Source organism: Hypanus sabinus, chromosome 10, assembly GCF_030144855.1.
Source record: "Hypanus sabinus isolate sHypSab1 chromosome 10, sHypSab1.hap1, whole genome shotgun sequence".
Taxonomy (NCBI): Eukaryota; Metazoa; Chordata; class Chondrichthyes; order Myliobatiformes; family Dasyatidae; genus Hypanus; species Hypanus sabinus.
In genome coordinates, this window is record NC_082715.1 from 160,912,950 (window position 1) to 160,935,269 (window position 22,320).

The window sequence follows — 22,320 nt, forward strand, 5'->3', positions numbered from 1 at the left end:
CAGGCAGGACCAACTGGCAAAGCCGGGGTCGGTCCGGGGGTGACGTTACGCGATATAAAACTTGTTTCCTCAACTTCAAACGGGGCCATTCCCTCAGTATTGGAGGCACTGAGGCATGTTTCGCATCCCCCTTCTCCACCACGTACCAAACAGCGCCAATGCCCGGGTTACTTCGCTGAGCAGCTGCCACTCCCCCCGGACTGAGGTCCGGCCACTGCTTAGCCTTCAGTGCAGTCAGGTCACAGTAAGCTGGGGTAAGGCGTCATCAGAAGCCCCCAGTGGGTCCACTGTTCGCTTCGGCTTCCTCGGCCTTCACGGTGATAGCAAACCGACACATGGGTTTCACCCCAGGGGCAGGAACGCTCTCCCTCTCCAGTTTCTCATGCTCCCGTTGGGACCAAGCATCTACACCAACATTCCTGCTCCCCGGCCGGTACTTCGGGCTGAAATCAGATACCGACAGGTCCGCCAACCACCCATGGCCTGTAGCATCCAGTTTAGCCGAAGTCAGGATACGAGTAACTGGGTTGTTGTCCGTCCTCACCTCAAACTTGGCTCCGTAGAGGCAGTCACTCAGCTTATCCACCACTGCCCACTTCAACACCAGGAACTCCAACTTATCGATGGGATAGTTCCTCTCGGAGGGCGACAGACTCCGGCTGACGAACATGACAGGTCTCAACCCAGTACCCTGATCTTGATACAAGATGGCCCCTAATCCCTCTCGGCTGGTGTCGGCATGTAATACATAGGGTACTTTCAGCGATTTAAAAGCCTCCTCAGATTTGGCATCCCACCTCTGTCCGAAGGGCTCCGACGAGTTGAGATATTCTCCAAACTCCCGTCCCCCTTTTCCTTTCTTCCCCATGGGAGGGTAACCACGCAGAAGCTGGTTCAAGGGGTGACTCACTTTGGCGTCGCCCACAGAACCCCAAGAGCGAGCGCAGGGCACTCACCGTCCGGGGCCTCGGCCACGTGGTCACCGCTTCTATCTTAGCCGGGTCCGTGGCTACTCCATCCCGCGAGATTATGTGAACAACATAGCCAACGGACGTCTTGCAGAGTTGACACTTGTCCAGGGAGAGTTTTAACCCTTCCTCCTTCAGTCAACTTAGCATCTTCAGTCGCCTCGCTTCATGTTCTTCCAAATCCTATCCAAATACTATCAAGTCATCCGAATACACCAACACTTCCAGCAAATTCATATCCCCGACCGTCTTTTCCATGACTCTCGGGAAGGTGGCAGGGGCCCCCGATATGCCCTGGGCCATCCTTTCAAACTGGAAAAACCCCAGAGGGCATACAAATGCCATCTTCTCTTTGTCGGTCTCACTCATGGGGACCTGGTAATATCCAGTCCTCAAGTCCAGCACCCTGAACCACTTTGCTCCACTCAGACAGGCCAGCGCATCTCCGACCCTCGGACTGTACACCGGTCAGGGTCCAATAGTCCACACACATGCGTACCTTTCCGTTCTTCTTCCGGGCCACTACAATTGGGGACGCATAGGGGCTCCGGGATTCAGAGATGACCCCAGCTTCCTTCAACTTGACCAAGTGCTGCGGCACATCTGCAGGGGCCAGTCGCCGCGACCTCTCTCTAAGCAGGGTGTCCTCAGTCACCCGGATGGTGTGGAGAGTGCTCTTGGAACAACCCACATCAAACTCGCCAAGAGAAAAACATATCCTCCAGCTTCAAAATCTTCTCCACCAGCGGCACAGGAGAATCCCCAAAGTTAAAAGCCTCAGCGGTCAGCTTTCCTCTGTTTTCCGATTCTTCCCCCCCTCCCCCCCCCCCCCCCCCAGTGGGACATTACTGTCATCGGGAACAAATACTCTAGCGGCATCCCTCTCTTAAAGGTGATTTCTCTCTCCGTACTGTTCCTGACAATTACAGCCATCCTGCTCGCCTGTACCACCAAGGGCCTCCGCAATTCGGGCCTCACCAGCACCCCAGCCGGAAATCGCGTCTCCCCCTCGAGGTCCACTAAAAGGGCCTCGCCATCAGGAACTCCGGGAAATCTGGGGGTCCCCATCACTCTCGCTACTTTCCCGGGCCTTATTATCACAGGCTTCGACTGGGTGCACCACACAGTCCCTGGTTTACATCCAGTCTCCGGCCCAGGGCGTCTCCGCACTTCCTCAAAAGCAGCATGAAACGCTGGGTGCATGGCCCGGGTCTCCAAACAGTTCTCACCCGCCCTCTCCTGGCAGGCCCCCATGAGCCTCCGCACCACAGGAGTGTTGGTCCCCACCAGAATTGAAGCACCCCCCCCCCCCACGTCTCAACTGGGTCCAGACAAACCAGCACTAACGTCTCCAAAACTTCACACTCTCCCACATCGGCTTCTGAAAACTCCATTTTCACTGACGAATACCCATCATATGGATCATCCCCAGCACTGACGCCCCAAATCTCCAGTGCGTGGAACGTGGTCAATGGCAAATGCTTGAAGTACTGGTTGGCGTGACCTGCGACCCGGTGTCGAGTAAGGCTTCAGCAGAGATTCCGTCTCTCCTTAGCGACACACTGCAGCGGGGTCCCACTAATCCTTCCGGAATCGGGTCTTTTGATTTCGGGGGTTCCTTGGTACATTGCTGGGAACATGTTCCCTTAGAGACACCGGGCCGTTCCCTCACTGGCTCCCCTCTAAGTTTCCCGACACCTCTCCCTTCTTGGATACCAAGGGAATCGCCCTCCTAGAAGTGGCCCTCCTCCCCGCAGAGATAGCACACCCCCTGCCTCTCACAGTCCCTCCGGAAGTGTCCCTCCTCCCCGCAGTGATAGCACACCCCCTGCCTCTCACAGTCCCTCCGGAAGTGGCCCTCCTCCCCGCAGTGATAGCACACCCCCTGCCTCTCACAGTCCCTCCGGAAATGTCCCTCCTCCCCGCAGTGATAGCACACCCCCTGCCTCTCACAGTCCCTCCGGAAGTGTCCCTCCTCCCCGCAGTGATAGCACACCCCCTGCCTCTCACAGTCCCTCCGGAAGTGTCCCTCCTCCCCGCAGTGATAGCACACCCCCTGCCTCTCACAGTCCCTCCGGAAATGTCCCTCCTCCCCGCAGTGATAGCACACCCCCTGCCTCTCACAGTCCCTCCGGAAATGTCCCTCCTCCCCGCAGTGATAGCACACCCCCTGCCTCTCACAGTCCCTCCGGAAATGTCCCTCCTCCCCGCAGAGATAGCACACCCCCTGCCTCTCACAGTCCCTCCGGAAATGTCCCTCCTCCCCGCAGTGATAGCACACCCCCTGCCTCTCACAGTCCCTCCGGAAATGTCCCTCCTCCCCGCAGTGATAGCACACCCCCTGCCTCTCACAGTCCCTCCGGAAGTGGCCCTCCTCCCCGCAGTGATAGCACACCCCCTGCCTCTCACAGTCTCTCCGGAAGTGTCCCTCCTCCCCGCAGTGATAGCACACCCCCTGCCTCTCACAGTCCCTCCGGAAGTGTCCCTCCTCCCCGCAGTGATAGCACACCCCCTGCCTCTCACAGTCCCTCCGGAAGTGTCCCTCCTCCCCGCAGTGATAGCACACCCCCTGCCTCTCACAGTCCCTCCGGAAGTGTCCCTCCTCCCCGCAGTGATAGCACACCCCCTGCCTCTCACAGTCCCTCCGGAAGTGTCCCTCCTCCCCGCAGTGATAGCACACCCCCTGCCTCTCACAGTCCCTCCGGAAGTGCCTCTCTTTCTCACAGTGATAGCACACCCCCTGCCTCTCACAGTCTCTCCGGAAGTGTCCCTCCTCCCCGCAGTGATAGCACACCCCCTGCCTCTCACAGTCTCTCCGGAAGTGCCTCTCTTTCTCACAGTGATAGCACACCCCCTGCCTCTCACAGTCTCTCCGGAAATGTCCCTCCTCCCCGCAGTGATAGCACACCCCCTGCCTCTCACAGTCTCTCCGGAAGTGGCCCTCCTCCCCGCAGTGATAGCACACCCCCTGCCTCTCACAGTCTCTCCGGAAGTGGCCCTCCTCCCCGCAGTGATAGCACACCCCCTGCCTCTCCGGAAGTGCCTCTCTTTCTCACAGTGATAGCACATGCTACCAGCAGCCCCTCTTCTCGCAGACCTCCCGTCACTCACAGCATCCTGCGCTGTCTGTCCTCTGGGGGCGAAGCCCTCCCTACTGACCCCTCAGTCCTCAGCTCGGCCACCACCTCCTTTATCAGTTACCGGGTGGAGCCGGCTCCTCTCTCATCCCCACCGGGTGCTGAGGATCTTACCCTGATGACAGAGTCCTCCCATGGCCTCAACGCATCTCATCCTCCCTCACATCTCTGATCAGCTGAACGAACGCCGGAGGAGGGCGCATTATATAAGACTGCAGGAGACTCCAACCAATCTTGTCCTTGGCCTGGGCACCTCTAAATACCTGATCCACCTGTTCAGCCCGAATGACCCCCCCCCCCCACCGGCACCGCAATCCATTAAGCTGTCTCTCTAGCCGAGAAAGGTCCGCAGAGAGCTTCTCACCCTCCTCCTGATATATGTTTTGAAACTCCCCGAGGAACTCCCAGTCAACCCAAAAGCACTTTCCAAGGCCTCTATATAGTCCTTCAGAGTGGCCAAAGGCTGGTTAACCTTCACACCTCGCACAACCCCAGCCGCCTCTCCCCGCAAACTTTCAACTAATCTCTGTCGCTTTTCCTCATCCGAGCACTGCCACTCCCTCAACAACTGTGACGTTTGCTCAACTCATGTCTCATAATCCTCCTCGCCCTCTGGAGTGGGCACTAACCCTGAGATAACTCTTATCTTCTGGCGGGGCCCCGCTGCCCTCCTCGCTGAGGAGGTAAGTGCAGAGGCCAACTCAGAACTCTCGCCTTTCTCTGTGGTACAGGAACTGACCAACTTTTCCAAATCTGATCACTCTTTCCCTTCATCCTACTGCACCGAAAGAATCCGTTCCTTAAGATCTCCTCCCCCCTCTGCAGGCAACTCTGTTCACTGAGCTTTGGCCCCTCCCTCCCCGACATTCTGCAGGCGCCTTGGCCCCGCCTCCCCGGGAACGCCAATCTCCTCTGGCAACTCCGCCCCTCTTATGTCCTCACTTGTCTGCACTAACACTATATCTGTACTTGCCTCAAAATCAAATTTCCACGATACAATCTCCACTTTGCCAAAAGTTTTAACCGCACTCAAGCCTCTAAGTAACACTACATCTGGTACGCTAGTCTCCACCCCCCTCAACACGCACGCATTGCTCTCCGCCACCTTCGCAGACGCACACCATCGCCGAAAAGCGGCAGCTACCACCCCAACTGTACTTTGTTTAAGCAGAACGGTCAAACAGCGTCCAGTGAATTCTATCCCGGATGAGCCCCCACAAATGTAACGCCCAGGGCTACCGGCTTGTGTTTGTCTAGAGCGGGGGTCGGCAACCCGCGGCTCCGGAGCCACATGTGGCTCTTTTAGGTCTGTGCTGCGGCTCCCTGTTGCTTTGGGAAATAATTGGTTGTGGCGACCCTTTTCCTGGCACATCCGAACCGACTCACAATAAGATAGCCTACGGGGGTTTGCGAGCACAGAGCTTTGGAGCCTCTGCGCCATGGGGGGGGGGCAGGTTGAGGGAGGCTTAAAAGTGAGGCTGAAGATTTCGAATAAAGTTTTTTTCCTTCGACTGCAGTTACCGACTCCGTGTCGTAATTTTAGCGCTGCGTGTAGCACACCGCTACATGGTCGGTATTTAATTAATATGTTTTTTATGTTAGTTTGTTAGTTTTTGAAATGTAAATCTAAATTTGAAGATTATGGTGATCTTGTACAATCTAAATAAGACGTTGTGGCGGGCGACCCATTTCCTGACACATCCGAACCGGCTCACAATTAGCCAGCGTTCAGGCTAAGGGAGATAGCCTACGGGGGTTTGTGAGTACGTGTCTTTTGCAGCATCCGCGCCCATGGGGGGCGGGTTGAGGGAGGCTTAAAAGCAAGGCTGTTTAGTTCGAATAAAGCTATCTTTGACTGCAGTTTACTGACTGCGTGTAGCAACCGCTACAACGTGTTTTTATCGCTGGCTGTCCAGAGGGGAGGTGCTGAAACGCTTTGTCGCGCGTCTGGAAGAAGTGAAAACTTTCCTGGGCAGCAAAGGGCTCAACTTTCCTGAGCTGGAACAGCCAGAGTGGCTGGAAAAGCTACACTTCATGGTAGACATGACAGCGCACCTGAACACGCTGAACACAGCTCTTCAACGGGGTAAGGACGTACAGCCCTGCACATGTTGGGGGATGTTTTGCATTCGAGCGCAAGTTGACGTTGCTTGCCAGAGATTTACAGAAAGGCACATTGTCTCACTTCCCCAATTTGAGAGAGTTCAAACAATGTCACGACATGATAAATTCGGAGTATTTACATTCTGCAATCATCGCAATGCAAACATCGTTTGGGAAACGCTTCTGTGAGTTCAGAGAGGAAAAAAACACATTATCCTTCCCGGTCACTCCCCTAAGCATCGATCCATCCCTACTGAATACGACTGCATTGTCAGGTGTGAGTCAACCTGAAGAAGTATGATAAATATTTTAATTGCGTATTATTTTACGTATATTCATATGTTTTCATTGTTCAGTGAAATAGTCCTTTTATTTTTCAGGTTGACAGCTGGCTGACGTTATTTTTGGTTTGCTGCTGGCGGCAAATTTAAGTTTGGCGTATTTCATAAATACAAGAAGGACTCAAATAGACGTTGAGTATTTTACTTAAAAGTAACCTTCAACCCAACGTCTTTTTTTCGGAGTTCAAAATGTTTTTGTTGCATGCAGAAATGTAATTTCGTTTTCTCTGCAGGAGTTCATCAATTTCATAAATGCAACACATTATAGTTTATTTATACATAGCATAAAGGCAAAACAAAACGTTGTATGCAGTGTTATTTCATTTTAAATGTCAAACGGGTTTTGCGGCTCCCAGTGTTTTCTTTTCTGTGGGAAACGGGTCCAAGTGGCTCTTTCAGTGGTAAAGGTTGCTGACCCCTGGTCTAGAGGAAAATCCGTCCACCCACCAAACCGTGTCTCCCGTTTGCGTAGATGCTGTGTAATGCACAGTGGTACAAACTCGCACACACAATGTACATTTACAGAGTACACTTTATAAATCTTACTGGAACTAGGCAATTAATAACAATACAATATAAAAAGAAAAGAAAAAGGAACCAAAACTTATCAGAGTTCAATCAATTTGTGCACAATTGTTGGAGCTCAATTATTGAAACCTTCCATCCCCATTCGATCTTCTCCGACCTCCTCGACCCGCCGCCTGGGACCAACTTCTGTGGTCGACCAGAGCGTGTCCAGCACATCCTTCCTCTACGGTTCTTCTCCCGAAATCCCGCCACTCACTCCAGGTTCCCACACAAACAGATAGAACAACATTGCTTCCATTGGTTAGTTCCTCCGTTATCAATACTTATAACCCAAACATTCCAACTAAACAGAGCATTACCTCATCAGTTACCCACAAAACTGATGCTCATGGGGTAGAAATGGGGAAGAGATGGTAGATGAACTTGATAGCTACTTTGCACCCGTCTTCTCTGTGGAAAACACGAGCAGTGTGCCAGAGATCCGTGAGCGTCAGGAAGCAGAAGTGAGTGCCATTCCTATTACAAAGGAAAATGTGGCAGGCAAACTCAAGTTCCTGAAGTGGATAAGTCACCTGGACCAGATGGACTACATCCCAGAGTCCTGAGAGAGGTTGCTGGAGAGATAACAGTTACGATCTTTCAAGAATCAATTGATTCTGGCATGGTCCCGGAGGACAGGGAGATTGCAAATGTCACTCCACTCTTTAGGAAGGGAGGAAGACAAAAGAAAGGAAATTATAGGCCTCAGTTAGCCAAACCTCAGTGGCTGGGAAAGCATTGAGTCTATTATAGCAGATGAGGTTTTGGGGTTCTAGGAGACCGATGATAAAATAAGTCAAAGCCAGCATAGCTTCTGTACAGGGAAATCTTGCCTGACTAATCTGTTAAGAGTTCTTCAAGGAAGTGATAAGCAGGATGGACAAACGAGAGGCAGTGGATGTAAAAATTTACTTGGATTTTCAGAAGGCATCTAATAAGGTGTCACATGAGACTGCTTAACAGGAGAAAAATCAGGAGAAATACTGGCATGGTAGAGGAATGGCCGACAGCCAAGAGGCAGCGAGTGGGAATGAAAGGAGCCTTTTCTTATTGGCTTGCAGCGACTAGAGGTCTACAGGGTCAGTATTCGGTCAGCTACTTTTCACATTGTTTATCAATGATTTGGATAATGGAACTGATGGCTTTGTGGAAAGGTTTGCGGATGATACAAAGATAGGTGGATGGATTGGTAGTGCTGAGGAAGCAATGCGATTGCAGCAGGACACAGACAAATTTGAAGAACGGGCAAAAAAGTGGGTACATTTAAGGCAGAAGCTAATAGTTTGCTGATCAGTTGTGGCATTGCAGGATATGCCGGGGAGGTGCATGGGGTTGAGTGAGAACCGGGATCAGCCATGACAGAATGGCGGAGCAGACTCGATGGGGCTGAATGGTCTAATTCTGCTCCCATGTCCTATGGTCTTATACTGCTAGTGTCTTACACAGTGAAGATTGACACAAAATACTTATTACATTCGGCCGCTATTTCTTTGATCTATTACTAACTCACCAGCATCATCTTCCAGCTGTACAATATCAACTCTTGCTTCTCTTTTACTCTTTATATATCTGAAAATATTTTGATACTTGATATTTTTGTCTAACTTACCTTAATTTTTTTCATCTTGTCTCTCTTGTGTGTTTTTTTAAGTTGTCTCGTGTTGGTTGTGTAAAAGCTTTCCAATCCTCTAACTTCCCACTGTTTTCTTGCTATGTTATATGACACCACTTTTGTTTTTACCGAAAACAGGAGAAAATCTATTGATGCTGGAAATCTAAACCCTACTACAGGCTTGTTGTTTCAAGAAACATGTAAGTATCTGGGAAACAAGAGGACGTGCAGATGCTAGCAATCTAGCGAACTACACAAAGTGCTGGAGGAGCTCAGCATGTCAGGCAGCTTCTACGGATAGGAATCAACATTTCGGGCCAAGACCCTTCATCGGGACTCTGATACCCACGTATCTGGAATATCAACAAGCAAAGAAAATAGAAAGTAGTGCGAAATAGGGAAAACCTTTGAGAAAATTTAGTTCAAAGCTCAGAAAACCTTCCAAACAGAGCTCAATAGTTAACAAATACAACAAAGACAATAAGCATTTTCATCAATACCGACATTGACTTTTTTTGATCTACTTTTTGCAAAGGCTGAGAAAAGACTATCTCCCAACCCCAACCTCATCACATTCTAGAGGTTGTATTAAGAGCATCCTGAGCAGCTGCATTACTGCCTGCTTCGGAAATTGCACCGTCTCGGGTCGCAAGACCCTGCAGCGGATAGTGAGGCCAGCTGAGGGGATCATCGGGGTCTCTCTTCCTGCCATTACAGACATTTACACCACACGCTGCATCCACAAAGCTAACAGCATTATGAAGGATCCCATGCACCCCTCACACAAACTCTTCTCCCTCCTGCCATCTGGCAAAAGGTACCGAAGCATTTGGGCTCTCACGACCAGACTGGGCAACAATTTTTTCCCCAAGCCATCAGACTCAATACCCAGAGTCTAGACTGACACCAACCTACACACATACACTCAACTGAACACCACTCCACCCCCTTTGCAAATTTTGCTCATTTTTCTAAATTCCTGCTAAAACATTTACATCATTTATTATTATATTGTAATTTGGTCTTTACTGTTCCTATTGCCTTGTTTATTAATTATTGTACTGTCTTGCACTGTTTTGTGCACTTTATGTAATTCTGTGTAGGTCTGTAGTCTCATGTAGCTTTGTGTTGTTTCATGTAGCAGAGGAACGTTGTTTCGTTTTTACTGTGTACTGTACCAGCAGTTTATGGTTGAAATGACAATAAAAACGACTTGACTAGAATATCTTGGTTCCGTTTTAATCAGTAAAATTTACAAAGATAAATAAGAACTGAAATGACAACTTTAGAAATGACTACTTACACACAAACCCACTTGGATTAACTCTACATTGGACAGAAGGAGGAAGAGAAATAACACACATGAAAAAAAAAATCACACAAGTCAGATAAAACTAACTATATATTTTCATCAAAAATGAACAGGATTCAGCACTCCATGTGTGTACTGTAAGTGTGTACACTCTGGAAGAAAACATTAACCAGTGGAATGAGTATGACCCTCCATGGGAGACATCCCAACGATCTGAGCAGTCTAGCCGGTGACCTGACTGGGAGTTGGAGACCTCTTCCCAGAAACAGAGGGGTTCCTCACAGAAATACAGGACAAGGTGGTTAACAAAAGGGAAAAAATGTCGAAAATACATAAAATGCAAACAAACAAGGCAGTAAGTGCAGAAAATGCCAGGAGAACCCAAACACAATCCAACACATTCCAGGATCCTGCAGAGTTTAACTCAATCTGATTACTTACACAGGTACAATCAAGTGGCAAATATCATTCACCAAAATCTTGCTTTAAAATACAAACTCAGGAATGCCCTTCATCTCTTCATAAAGGCTCCATAAATTCAAGCCCGATCCAGTTTTAGAGTCAATTATGATAATCAATACATCGTTACAGATAGGACAATCCATAATAGCCATCCAGATATAATATTACAGGATAAACAAGCAGGAACCGGATTATTTTCTGTTAATCAGCTTCCAAATGTTGCTACTATGTCATTCATTGCCACGTCCCGCTGATGATTCCCTTCTCACTGTACGTCCTTACCCCGACCATCGTCCAGAGCCCCAAACTCTGCCCTTGCAGACCTGCTTCTGGTTTCTGACCCTGCTCCATTGAAAATCCAACTAATGGTTTCCCATTCCGCTTTCAGACACGTATCCAGTATACAGTTCATTGAAACTTTCTCCCCAGTGTGAACCCAGTAGTATGTCATAAGGTTAGATGTCTGCGTGAATTGCTTCCCACATTCACAACAGGTGAACGCCCTCTCCCCAGTGTGAACTCAATGATTTACATTTGGTTGAGAGAATCACTTCCCGAAGTCTGAGCAGGTGATCAGCCTCTTCCCAGTGTGAACTCGCTGGTGTCTCTGTAGATTGGATGACCAAGTGAATCCCTTTCCACATTCTGAGCAGGTGAAAGGCCTCTCCCCAGTGTGAACTGATTGGTGTGCCAATAGTGTGGATGATCGAGTGAATCCCTTTCCACAATCTGGACAGGTGAAAGGCTTCTCCCCAGTGTGAAATCGCTGATGTCTCTGAAGGTCAGATGATTGATGGAATCCCTTCCCACACACAGAGCAGGTGAACGGTCTCTCCCCAGTGTGAACTCGCTGGTGCATCTGTAGAAGAGATGACCGAGCAAAACCCTTCCCACAGTGTGAGCAGGTGAATGGCCTCTCTCCACTGTGAACTCGCTGGTGTGCCAGTAGTTCAGATGACTGAGTGAATCCCTTCCCACATTCTGAACAGGTGAACCGCCACTCCCCAGTGTGAACTGACTGGTGTGACAGTAGTGTGGATGACCGAGTGAATCCCTTCCCACAGTCTGAGCAGGTGAACGGCTTCTCCCCAGTGTGAACTCTCTGGTGCCTATGAAGATCTGATGATTGATGGAATCCCTTCTCACAGACTGAGCAGGTAAATGGTCTCTCCCCAGTGTGAACTCGTTGGTGCATCTGTAGATGAGATGACCGAGCGAATCCCTTCCCACATTCACAGCAGGTGAATGGCCTCTCCCCAGTGTGAACTCGCTGGTGAGCCATTAGGTCAGATGACCAAATGAATCCTTCCCCACAAATTCAGCAGATGACCAGTTTCTGTCCAGTGTGAACTGACTGGTGTGTCCACAGGTGGGAAGACCAACTGAATTCCTGCTCACACACAGAACAGGTGAATGTCCTTGTCCCAGTGGGAACTTGCTGATGTACCTTCAGTTGTGATAACAAAGTGAATCCATTGCCAGTCTGAGCAGATGAATGGGTTCCCCCTGTGTAAATTGACAGGCACGCCAGTTGGCCAGATGATTGAGTGAATCCCTCCCCACAGTCTGAACATGAATGGTGATTGACTAAATCCCTTGCTCCACTTCTTATATACATGGACAGAGACAGCAAAATTGGCGTGTTGTGTTCGAGATTCCCGTAGACAAATTCCTTGTCATTTTTAACCTGTAAAAAAATTAAAAAATCCATCAATTGGTGTAGAACAACATTTCAGATGCAATCACTTGAGTTGTCAAGGTGTGATCACGCATCATACTGTTACAGTGAAGTTCAAACCAAGTTGGAGAGAGAAATCATCTTCTAATTGGGCACAATGCTGGTATCTGGAATGACAATCAAACTCTCTGAGGCTCTTCCTGTCTCTATAAGAATGGGGCATTTCTGCCGTCTCCAATCTGTGACCTGGCTCAGTTTGACTTTCTCCATTGGTATTATTCCCTGTTCCCACTGAGCTGCATGGGTTCCTGACTCCACAGTAACTGAAACACTATCCCACAAATAGCCTTTGTTAACGTGCAGCTGGGATTTTCTTTTGTGTACTGTTAATAGAAAGTGCCACAGTTTTAATACCATGTAAATATCTCCTACTCAGATTTATGGTTGGTCTGGACAACTGTTAAAAGGAATTTGAGAGAATGTTGGTATTATTTAAGGTTCTTGTCACAGTCATGGAAAAGAACAACATAGAAACAGACCCTTTGGCCCATCTAGTTGGTGCCGAGCTATTTAAACTTTCTAGTCCCATACCCCTACCTTCCAGGTACCCATACAAACATCTTAAATGTTGAAATGGAGCTCGTATACATCACTTGTGCTAGCTGCTCATTCCGCACCAGGATCACTGTCTGTGTGAAGAAGTTTCCCCTCATGTTTCACCTTTCACTTTTAACCCATGGCCTCTGGTTGTAGTCCCACACCATCTCAGAGGTAAAAGCCAGCTTGCATTTACCCTATCTGTACCCTCTTAACTGAGGTACACCTCCATCAAATCTCCCTTCAATCTTCTACGTTCCAAGGAATAAAGCCCAGACCTGTTCAATCTTTCCTTTTAACCCAAGTCCTCCAGACCTGGCAACATCCTTGTGAATTTTCCTTGAAGACTTGCCCTGGTAGGTCCTACCAAAGTACAACACCTCCCACTCGTCTGCATTAAATTCCATTTTCTATTTCTCAACCCATCTTTCCAGCGGGTCCAGATCACACTGCAAGCCAGGATAGTCTTCTTCACTGTCCACTACACCCCAATCTTGGTGTCACCCACAAATTTGCTGATCCGGTTGACCATTCTATCATCCAGATGACTGATATAGATGACAAACAACAGATCCAGCACTGATCCCTATGCCACACCACTAGTCACAGGCCTCTGGACAGAAAGGCAACCATCTGCTACCACACTCTGGCTTCTCCCAGAGACAGTGTCTCATCCAATTTACTATCTCATCTTGAATGCTGAGTGACTGAACCTTCTTGACCAATCTCCCATATGATGTCTCCCAAGTGTCTTGCTGAAGTCCATGTAGACAACATCCACTGCCTTGCCTTCATCCACTTTCCTGATGATTTCCTCGAGAGACTCTATAAGATTGGTTTGACATGACCTACCATGCACAAACCCATGCTGTTTATCCTTAATCAGTCCACATCTATCCAAATACTTATATATCCGGTCCCTGCACATACGTTCCAATAACTTTCCCACTACTGATGTCAAGCTCACCAATGTATAAATTCCTAGTTTATTTTTAGAGCCGTTCTTGAACAGCGGAACAACATTGGCTGTCCTCCGATCCTCCAGTACCTCAGCTGTCACTGAGGACGATTGAAATATCTGAGCTTGGGCCCCGACAATTTCTGCACTTGTCTTCCGCAGGGTCCCAGGGAACAACTTGTCAGGCGCTGGGGATTTATCCATGCTAATTTGCCTTAAGACAGCAAATGCCTCCACCTCTGTAATCTGCCCAGAGTCCATGAAGTTGATGCTGCTTTGCCTCATTCTATAGACTCTGTGTCCATCTCCTGAGTAAACACGATGCAAAAATAAAATCTTCCCCATCTCTTTTGTCTCCTGATATGGATTACCATTCTGATCGTCCGGAGGATTAATTTTGTCTCTTGCAATCTTTTTGATCTTAAAATATCTGCAGAATCCCTGAGGATTCTCCTTCACCTTGTTTGCTGGGGCAACCTCATGTCTTCTCTTATTTCTTTCATAACTTTTTGCTTGAATTTCCTGTACTTCATAAATACCCCAATTGTTCCTATTTGCCTGTACCTGGTATACATCCCCTTTTTATTGATCTGAGAGATGAAAGACAAAGGGGTGATTGAGCTGCATGGTGGGAGGTGGGGGGGGGATTAACTAAAGTTGCAGGGGGAATGGGATCTCGAATACAGAACAGATAGTGGAGAGGTTGTGGAGACAGATGTTGTTCAGACCTCAGACAAGGTCAGGAATGAAAATCGTTGAGCATGGTGCAGTGAATATGCTGAGCCTATTTCAATACAAGGAGCAGCGTAGGAAAGGTGGATGTGTTCAGGGCATGGATCAACACCTGGAATTATGACACTAGGATCTGGCAACTGTGGACTGGGACAGGCTGCTTTATGGCAAAGGTGTGCTTGGTAAATGGGAGGCCTTCAAAGTGAAATTTTGAAAGTAAAAAGCAGGTATGTGCTTGTCAGAATAAAAGGTAAAGATAGAAACTGTAGGGAACATTGGTTTGCAAGAGATATTGAGATCCAGGAGAAGTTCAAAATGGAGTTGCATAACAGGGATAGACAGGCAGGTTCTTATGGAGTGTAGGAAATGCAAGAGAACAAATAGGAAATAAATCAGGACAGCTAAAAGAAGGCCCGAGGTTGCTGTCAGAAAAGATGAAGGATAATCCTCAGGGATTCTCACAATAGATTAAGAGCAGAAGGATTGAAAGGCACAAAGTTGGTCCTGTGGAAGACCGGAATGGCAATCCACGTGTGGAACCAAAGCAGATGGGGGAGATCTTAAATATTTTATCATCTCTATCACTCAGGAGGTGGACACAAGGTCTATGGGATTGTGGAAAAGCGGCAGTATAATTGTGGACCCTGTTCAGATTAAAGAAGAGGAGATAGTTGTTATCCCGAGGCAGATGAGGGTGGATAAATCTACAGGGCATGACAAGGTGCTCCCTCGGACCCTACGGGAGGCAAGTGCAGTAATTGTCGGGGCCCCTAGCAGTGATAATTAAATCATCTTTAGTGACGGGGAAGTTATCAGAGGATTGTAGGATAGCCAAATTTAGTTCACTGTTCAACATAGAAAACTACAGCGTACTCCAGGCCATTCAGCCCACAATGTTCTGCCAACCACCTAACTTACTCTAGAAACTGCCTAGAATTTCCCTCGTGCATAGCCCTCTATTTTTCTAAGCTCCATGTATGTGTCCAAGAGGCTGCTGAGAGACCTCATTGTATCTGCCTCGACCACCGCTGCTGGCAGTGCATTCCACATGCCCACCACTCTCTGTGTAATAAAACTTACCCCTGACATCCCCTTGGTATCAATTTCCAAGCACTTTAAGACTAAGCCCTCACATGTTAACCATTTCAGCCCTGGGAAAAACCCTCTGGCTATCCACGCAATCAATGCCCCTCATCATCTTATACACCTAAAAAGGCTTTAAACATAAACAAGGAAATTATACATTGCTTTGAGGATTTGTTAGAACTATACACAATTATGAGGGTATAGAGAGGGTAAATGCAAGCAGTTTTTTCCACTGAGGTTGGGTGGGATGACAACCAGAGGTCATGGGTAAATGGGGAAGGTGAAAATTTAACGGGAACATGTGGAAAAGCTCTTTACTAAAATGGTTGTGAGAGTGTGGAATGAGACGTCAGCACAAGTCATGCATGTGAGCTCGGTTTCACCATTTAAAAGATGTTTGGATGGAAGCCTGGATGGTCGGGGTATGGAGGGTGATGGTTCCGGTGCAGGTAGTTGCATTAGTCAGCTTAAATATTTTTTCACCATTGACTAGATGGGCCAAACAGCCTGTTTCCGTACTGAACTTCTCCATGTTTCTGTGACAGAGAAGCTGGCCAAACTTGTTTGGAAGGGAAAAGGTAGGAGTGACAACGGAGCAGCAATGGCTGGAGTTTCTGGGAGCAATTTGGGAGCCGAGTGATCGATACATCCCAAAGAAGTGGAAGCACTGGAAAGGCAGGAGGACACAACCGTGGCTGAAATGAGAAGCCAAAGCCAACATAAAAGCCAAAGAGTGGGCAAATAAGAGAAAAAACTATTGGGAAGCTTTTAGAATCCAACAGAAGATGACTAAAAGAAAAGTCAGATGAGCTCAGGGTGTGAAATTATGATATTGTAGTCATTAACGAGTCTTGGTAGCTCCCAACAGTCTGAGACATTTAGAGGAACAAAATATCCAGGGCCTCAATATCTCTTGAAAACCCAGGTTCCCTGCACCAGTTACCTTTCAACTTTTGTTCTGCAAGGCGCATACAAACTCTACACCCTCAACGGTTGTTGGAAAAAGTGGATGTACTTGAAAATTTTAGCAGACAAAATAATATTAAGATTGTTGGACTTAAAGAAAGTATAGAGGGAGAGGATCCAATAATTTTTTTTCAAAAATGGATTTCTTGAAAATGGAAGAAGGAACCCAGTTAATTGAAATTGAAAGGGCTCACAGAGCCTTAAGATCAAGACCTCAAGTTGATCAAAACCCACGATCAATCTTGATAAAATGCTTAAGATATCAAGATAAAGATCCTGAAGGCGGCTGCCCAACGTGCCAGAAAGAGAAAAGGGCCATTGATGATAGAAGGGAAAACAGTTCTTTTCTATCCTGATATAAGTTATGACCTTTTGAAGAGAAAAGGAATTTAACCCAACAAAAAAAGTTTTATGGGAAAAGGGTTATAAATTTATATTGCGCCACCTGGTAACCCTGATAATTTTTTTGGATGACGGAAAAAGAAGATTTTTTACTGATTATCAGGATGCGGAAGAAGTTGCATAAGAACTCCCAAATATTCGCTAATCACAGCCAAAGATTTAAAAGTGAAACGGATTAAAGATGAAGGCAGGGACAGTGAATGGAGTTGATGGATGTTTAAGGACAGAAGAATATTTAAATATATTCTTAATTATATGATACAGGGGGAGAAAGGTAAAAATTTGAGAAATATTAATCGAGAGTAGTGATATTATTTTTTCTTCTCTTATATATACTTTTTTATGTTACGGGGGAGCTGGGAGAACTTCGGTTCGATTGCTACGGGATTCACGTGTATAATCATGGCGATTACCATGACCTGTACAATGGAGGAGGGTAACGTGCTTTTTCTTTATTCAAAACATTAGTAGGGGGGTATTTTGTTATTTTTTTCTTTATAATCTATTTTTCTTTTATCTTTCTTTCTTTGCCTGGATAATCCGGGGGGGGGGGGTGGGGGGGGGGTGGGGAGACACTTAGCAACATGGAGAATTTTAAAAAGATTCCCCAAGGTACTATGAAAATTGAAAGGTTAAGTATTACTATAGACTGGAGTAACCCTGTTAAAAATAATGACTAATTTACTGAATTTTTAAAGTTTTAATGTTAATGGGCTTAATGGACCGGTGAAAAGAAAAAGAATTTTAACGTACATTAAAATGAAAATAGATATAGCTTTTTTATAAGAAACACACTTAACAGAGATAGAACATCAGAAATTAAAGAGAGATTGGGTCGGAAATGTTATTGCAGCTTCATTTAATTCAAAGGCGAGGGGAGTTGCAATTTTGGTTAATAAAACTTTACCAATTAAAATACAAAATGTATTAATTGATTCTGCTGGGAGATATGTAATTATACATCGCCAAATTTTTTCAAAACTATGGACTCTTATGAATATTCATGCACCAAATGAAAATGATGTAAAATTTATACAAGAGGCCTTTTTGAATTTGGCTGACACACATGACAAAATATTAATAGGTGGAGATTTTAATTTTTGTCTAGACCCAGTTTTAGATAGATCAACAAAGGTTGTTACAAAATCAAAAGTAGCAAAGTTAACTTTCTCATTGATGAAAGATTTAAATTTGATTGTTATATGAAGAAGAATTAATCCAAAAGAAAGAGATTACTCATTTTCAAGGACAGATTTTTTTCCTATTATCAACGAATATTCAAGACAGTGAAAAATATGGAATATAGAGCAAGAATATTGTCAGATCATTCCCCCTTGACAATGACAATGATGGATAAAGAGGAATCGATTTACAGATGATTTAATTCAATATTATTAAAATGTCAAGATTTTTGTGATTTCATGATAAAGCAGATTCAGTTTTTTTTAGGTACAAATTTACATTCAGTTGATTATAAATTTATAGTATGGGAAGCAATGAAGGCATATTTGAGAGGCCAGATGATAAGTTATACTTCTAAAATTAAGGAATATATGGTAGAAATAGATTAATTGGAAAAAGAGATTACAAAATTAGAAAAAGAATCGCAAAGATATATGACAGAAGAAAAACGAAGACAACTTGTAGAAGTTACGATATAATACACTTCAGACATACCGAACAGAAAAAGCAATTATGAGAACTAAATAGAGATATTACGAACTAGGTGAAAAATCACACTTTGGCAGTTAAAAACAGACCAGATTTCCAAAACGATAAATGCAATTAGAACAAGTGTAAATAAAATTACTTATAAACCTTTAGAAATTAAAGAAACTTTTAAGAATTTTTATTCTGAATTGTATCAATCAGAATCACAAAATGATATTGTTGAGATAGAAAGGTTTTTATCACAAATAACTCTTCCAAAATTGAATTCGGAAGAACAGAAGGGATTAGATATGCCTTTTACATTAAAAGAGGTCGAAGAAGCTCTAGGATCACTTCAGAGTAATAAATCCCCAGGAGAAGATGGTTTTCTGCCCAAATTTTATAAAAAGTTTAAAGATTTACTAATTCCTCCTTTTATGGAGTTAATATAGCAAGCGGAAAGAACGCATAAACTTACAGAATCTTTTTCGACAGCTATTGTAATAGTATTGCCAAAAAAAGAGAGTGATCTTTTAAAGCCAACATCATATAGACCTACTTCTTTGTTGAATACTGACTATAAAATAATAGCAAAAATTTTATCTAATAGATTATCTAAATACTTACCAAAATTAATACATATGGATCAAACAGGATTTATCAAAAATAGACAATCAGCAGATAATGCAACTCAGTTACTTAGCATAATTCATCTGGCACAAAAGAGGGAGGAAATGAGTGTGGCAGTTGCTTTAGATGCAGAAAAAGCATTTGATAGATTGGAGTGGGATTTTTTATTTAAGGTATTGGAAAAATATGGATTAGGAGTATCTTTTATAAAATGGATTAAAACCTTAAATACTAATCCCAAAGCTAAAGTAGTGACAAATGGTCAAATTTCAACATCATTTCAGTTAACAAGGTCAAATAGACAAGGTTGTCCATTATCGCCCGCTTTATTTGTGTTAGCGAAAGAACCATTAGCTGAATTAATTAGAACGGACCCAGATATTATGGGTTTCAGAGTTAACCAGGAGGAATATAAGATTAATTTATTTGCTGAGAATGTTTTGCTTTATTTAACAAACCCATTGTATTCGCTGCGTAAATTATCTTCTAGATTGGAAGAATATGGGAAAATATCAGGCTACAAAATAAATTGGAATAAGAGTGAAATTCTACCCCTTACTAAAGAAGATTATAGTCAATATCGACTAATAACTCAATTTAGATGGCCGATAAATGGTATAAAATATTTGGGTATAAGAGTTGATGATATAAAGAATTTATATAAATTAAATAATTTATCATTATTGAAAAAAATTCAAGAAGATCTTGATAAATGGATGACGTTACCAATAACATTAGTAGGCAGAGTAAATGCTGTAAAAATGAATATATTCCCTAGATTACAATATTTATTCCAAACACTACCAATACAATTACCACAGAAGTTTTTTCAAGAGTTAAATAAATGTGTGAGGAAGTTCCTTTGGAAAGGTAAGATGTCAAGAATATCGTTGGAAAAATTGACATGGAAATTTGACCTAGGAGGGTTACAACTCCCAAATTTTAAAAATTATTACAAAGCAAATCAACTTAGATTTATTGCATCTTTTTTTTGATGAAGATAAAATGGCATGGATTAGAATAGAATTAGATAAAACAGGAGAAAATATACCAGAAGATTTTATATATAAGTGGGAATCTAAATGGATACGGGAAAAGAAAGAATCTCCTATATTAAAACATTTGATTGATTTATGGAATAAGATAAATGTTGATGAAGAGATAAAGAAATCTTTATTAGCAAAGAAACCTTTAATTCAAAATAAACATTCCTTTTACAATGGATAACCAACTTTTATACAATTGGTTTCAAAAAGGGATTAGATATATAGGAGATTGTTTTGAAGGAGGTATATTAATGTCATTTGATCAATTAAAGAATAAATACAAAATATCAAACAACACTCTTTTGTTATTTCCAATTAAGGGCTTATTTAAGAAATAAATTGGGTCAAACAATGTTATTGCTGAAACTTAATGAAATAGAAACTTTAATTTGAAAAGGAAAAATTAAAAAATTTATTTCTTGTATGTATAGTTTGATTCAAAAACAGGCAATTAAACAAGGAATTCATAAGTCAAGACAAAAATGGGAAAGTGATTTGAATATTAGAATTGAAGAAACAAGTTGGTCAAGACTATGTCTTGACAGTATGACAAATACAACAAATGTCCGGTTAAGATTAGTGCAATATAAGTTTTTACATCAATTATATATTACACCACAAAAATAAATAAATAAACCCAAATTTATCTGATCAATGTTTCCAATGTAATCAAGAAATTGGTACTTTTTTACACTCTACTTGGTCTTGTTTTAAAATTCAACCTGTTTGGACAAATTTAAGAGTTTTATTGGAACAAATTATTGGAACACAACTTCTACATAATCCAACATTATTTTTACAAGGCGATATTGAAGGGATAAAACCGAAATCCAAACTGAATAAATATCAAAAAGAATTCATAAAAATTGCATTGGCAGTAGCCAAAAAGGCTATTGCAGTTACTTGGAAATCGGATTCATACTTAAGTATAGATCGTTGGAAGAATGAAATTTTCAGCTGCATTCCACTTGAAAAAATTACTTATAATTTAAGAGATAAATATGAAATATTTCTGAAAAATTGGCACCCTTATTTACAGAACATAGGATTAAATATATAGTTGCTCTGAAGATAAAATTATTGGTTATCTGGGGAAATAAATAAATAAATATATATACTAAAGCTATTATGAACTCTGTGGAGCGTGTGGGGATCTTCCGATATCCAGGCATTCTTTCTTTTTTCTTCTCTTTTTTTTTCTCTTTCTATAGGGATATGTTAGGGGGAGGGGTTAAGGGGAGGGGGGAAGGGTTGATAATTTTTTTTCCTTCTGTAACCTATTTGAAAATTCAATTAAAAATTTATTAAAAAAACCTCTACACCCTCAAAATTTCACTTTTGAAGGCCTCCCACTTACCAAGTACTTCTTTGCCAGTGAACAGCCTGTCCCAAACCACACTTGTCAGATCCTTTCTGAAACCAACACAATTGACCTTTCTCAAATTTAGAATCTCGGGGGGTGGAGTTTCAAGATGGCGACGTAAGCATCTGCCTTTTAGGCGCTCTTTATTTTTTTAACTATAATCACCCTTTAATTAGACCTTTTCGAACTTAATCATATGAGTTGCTACCTTTGATTGACCCTTTTTTCCTAAAATAATAGTTGATCTAATCTTGTCAAACCTAAAATGGCTACAAGTAAGAAATCGGCTAAGGATCCTGTATCCATCGACGCAATTGTTGGTCTTTTGGACACTAAACTGGATGTTAAATTTGCGGCTATGGAAAGTAAATTGGACAATAAACTGGATGCTAAATTTGCGGCTCTGGAAGGCAGACTAGAAGGTAAATTGGACAGTAAACTGTTAAGTTTGGAAAGGAGGATTACTTCGAAAATATCCGATCTTGAAGGAGTTGTTAAATCGCTTGAAACTAAGTTTCAGTCGCAGGCGTTAGAGGTTCAACAGCATGGAAATAAGATCACGACTCTTGAACAATCAATTTGTGAAAAAGCACGTACAATTGAAGTGTTAGAGAAGAAGATAGAGTCGACTGCTAAAACTTTAGATCAGTACAAGTTTAAAATTACTGATCTTGAAAATCGTTCTCGCAGACAGAATTTGCGCATCATCG

The 22,320-nt window shown here is 43.9% G+C and overlaps 2 protein-coding genes across 12 annotated transcripts in view; one reads left to right on the forward strand and one right to left on the reverse strand.

Annotated features, from left to right (window-relative positions):
• Nucleotides 1-22,320, forward strand: part of LOC132401288 (zinc finger protein 214-like) — a 1,156,463-nt gene that overhangs the window by 17,901 nt on the left and 1,116,242 nt on the right. The window lies entirely within an intron of this gene.
• The window catches only part of LOC132401282 (zinc finger protein 229-like), a 50,033-nt gene continuing 37,659 nt past the window's right edge, over nucleotides 9,947-22,320 (reverse strand). For all 11 annotated transcript variants that reach the window (XM_059983359.1, XM_059983360.1, XM_059983357.1 and 8 more), the window contains one exon: nucleotides 9,947-12,189. In XM_059983359.1, coding sequence (XP_059839342.1) covers nucleotides 11,050-11,784 — 735 coding nt within the window. In that variant the 5' untranslated portion in view covers nucleotides 11,785-12,189 and the 3' untranslated portion in view covers nucleotides 9,947-11,049. The remainder of the gene's footprint in view (nucleotides 12,190-22,320) is intronic.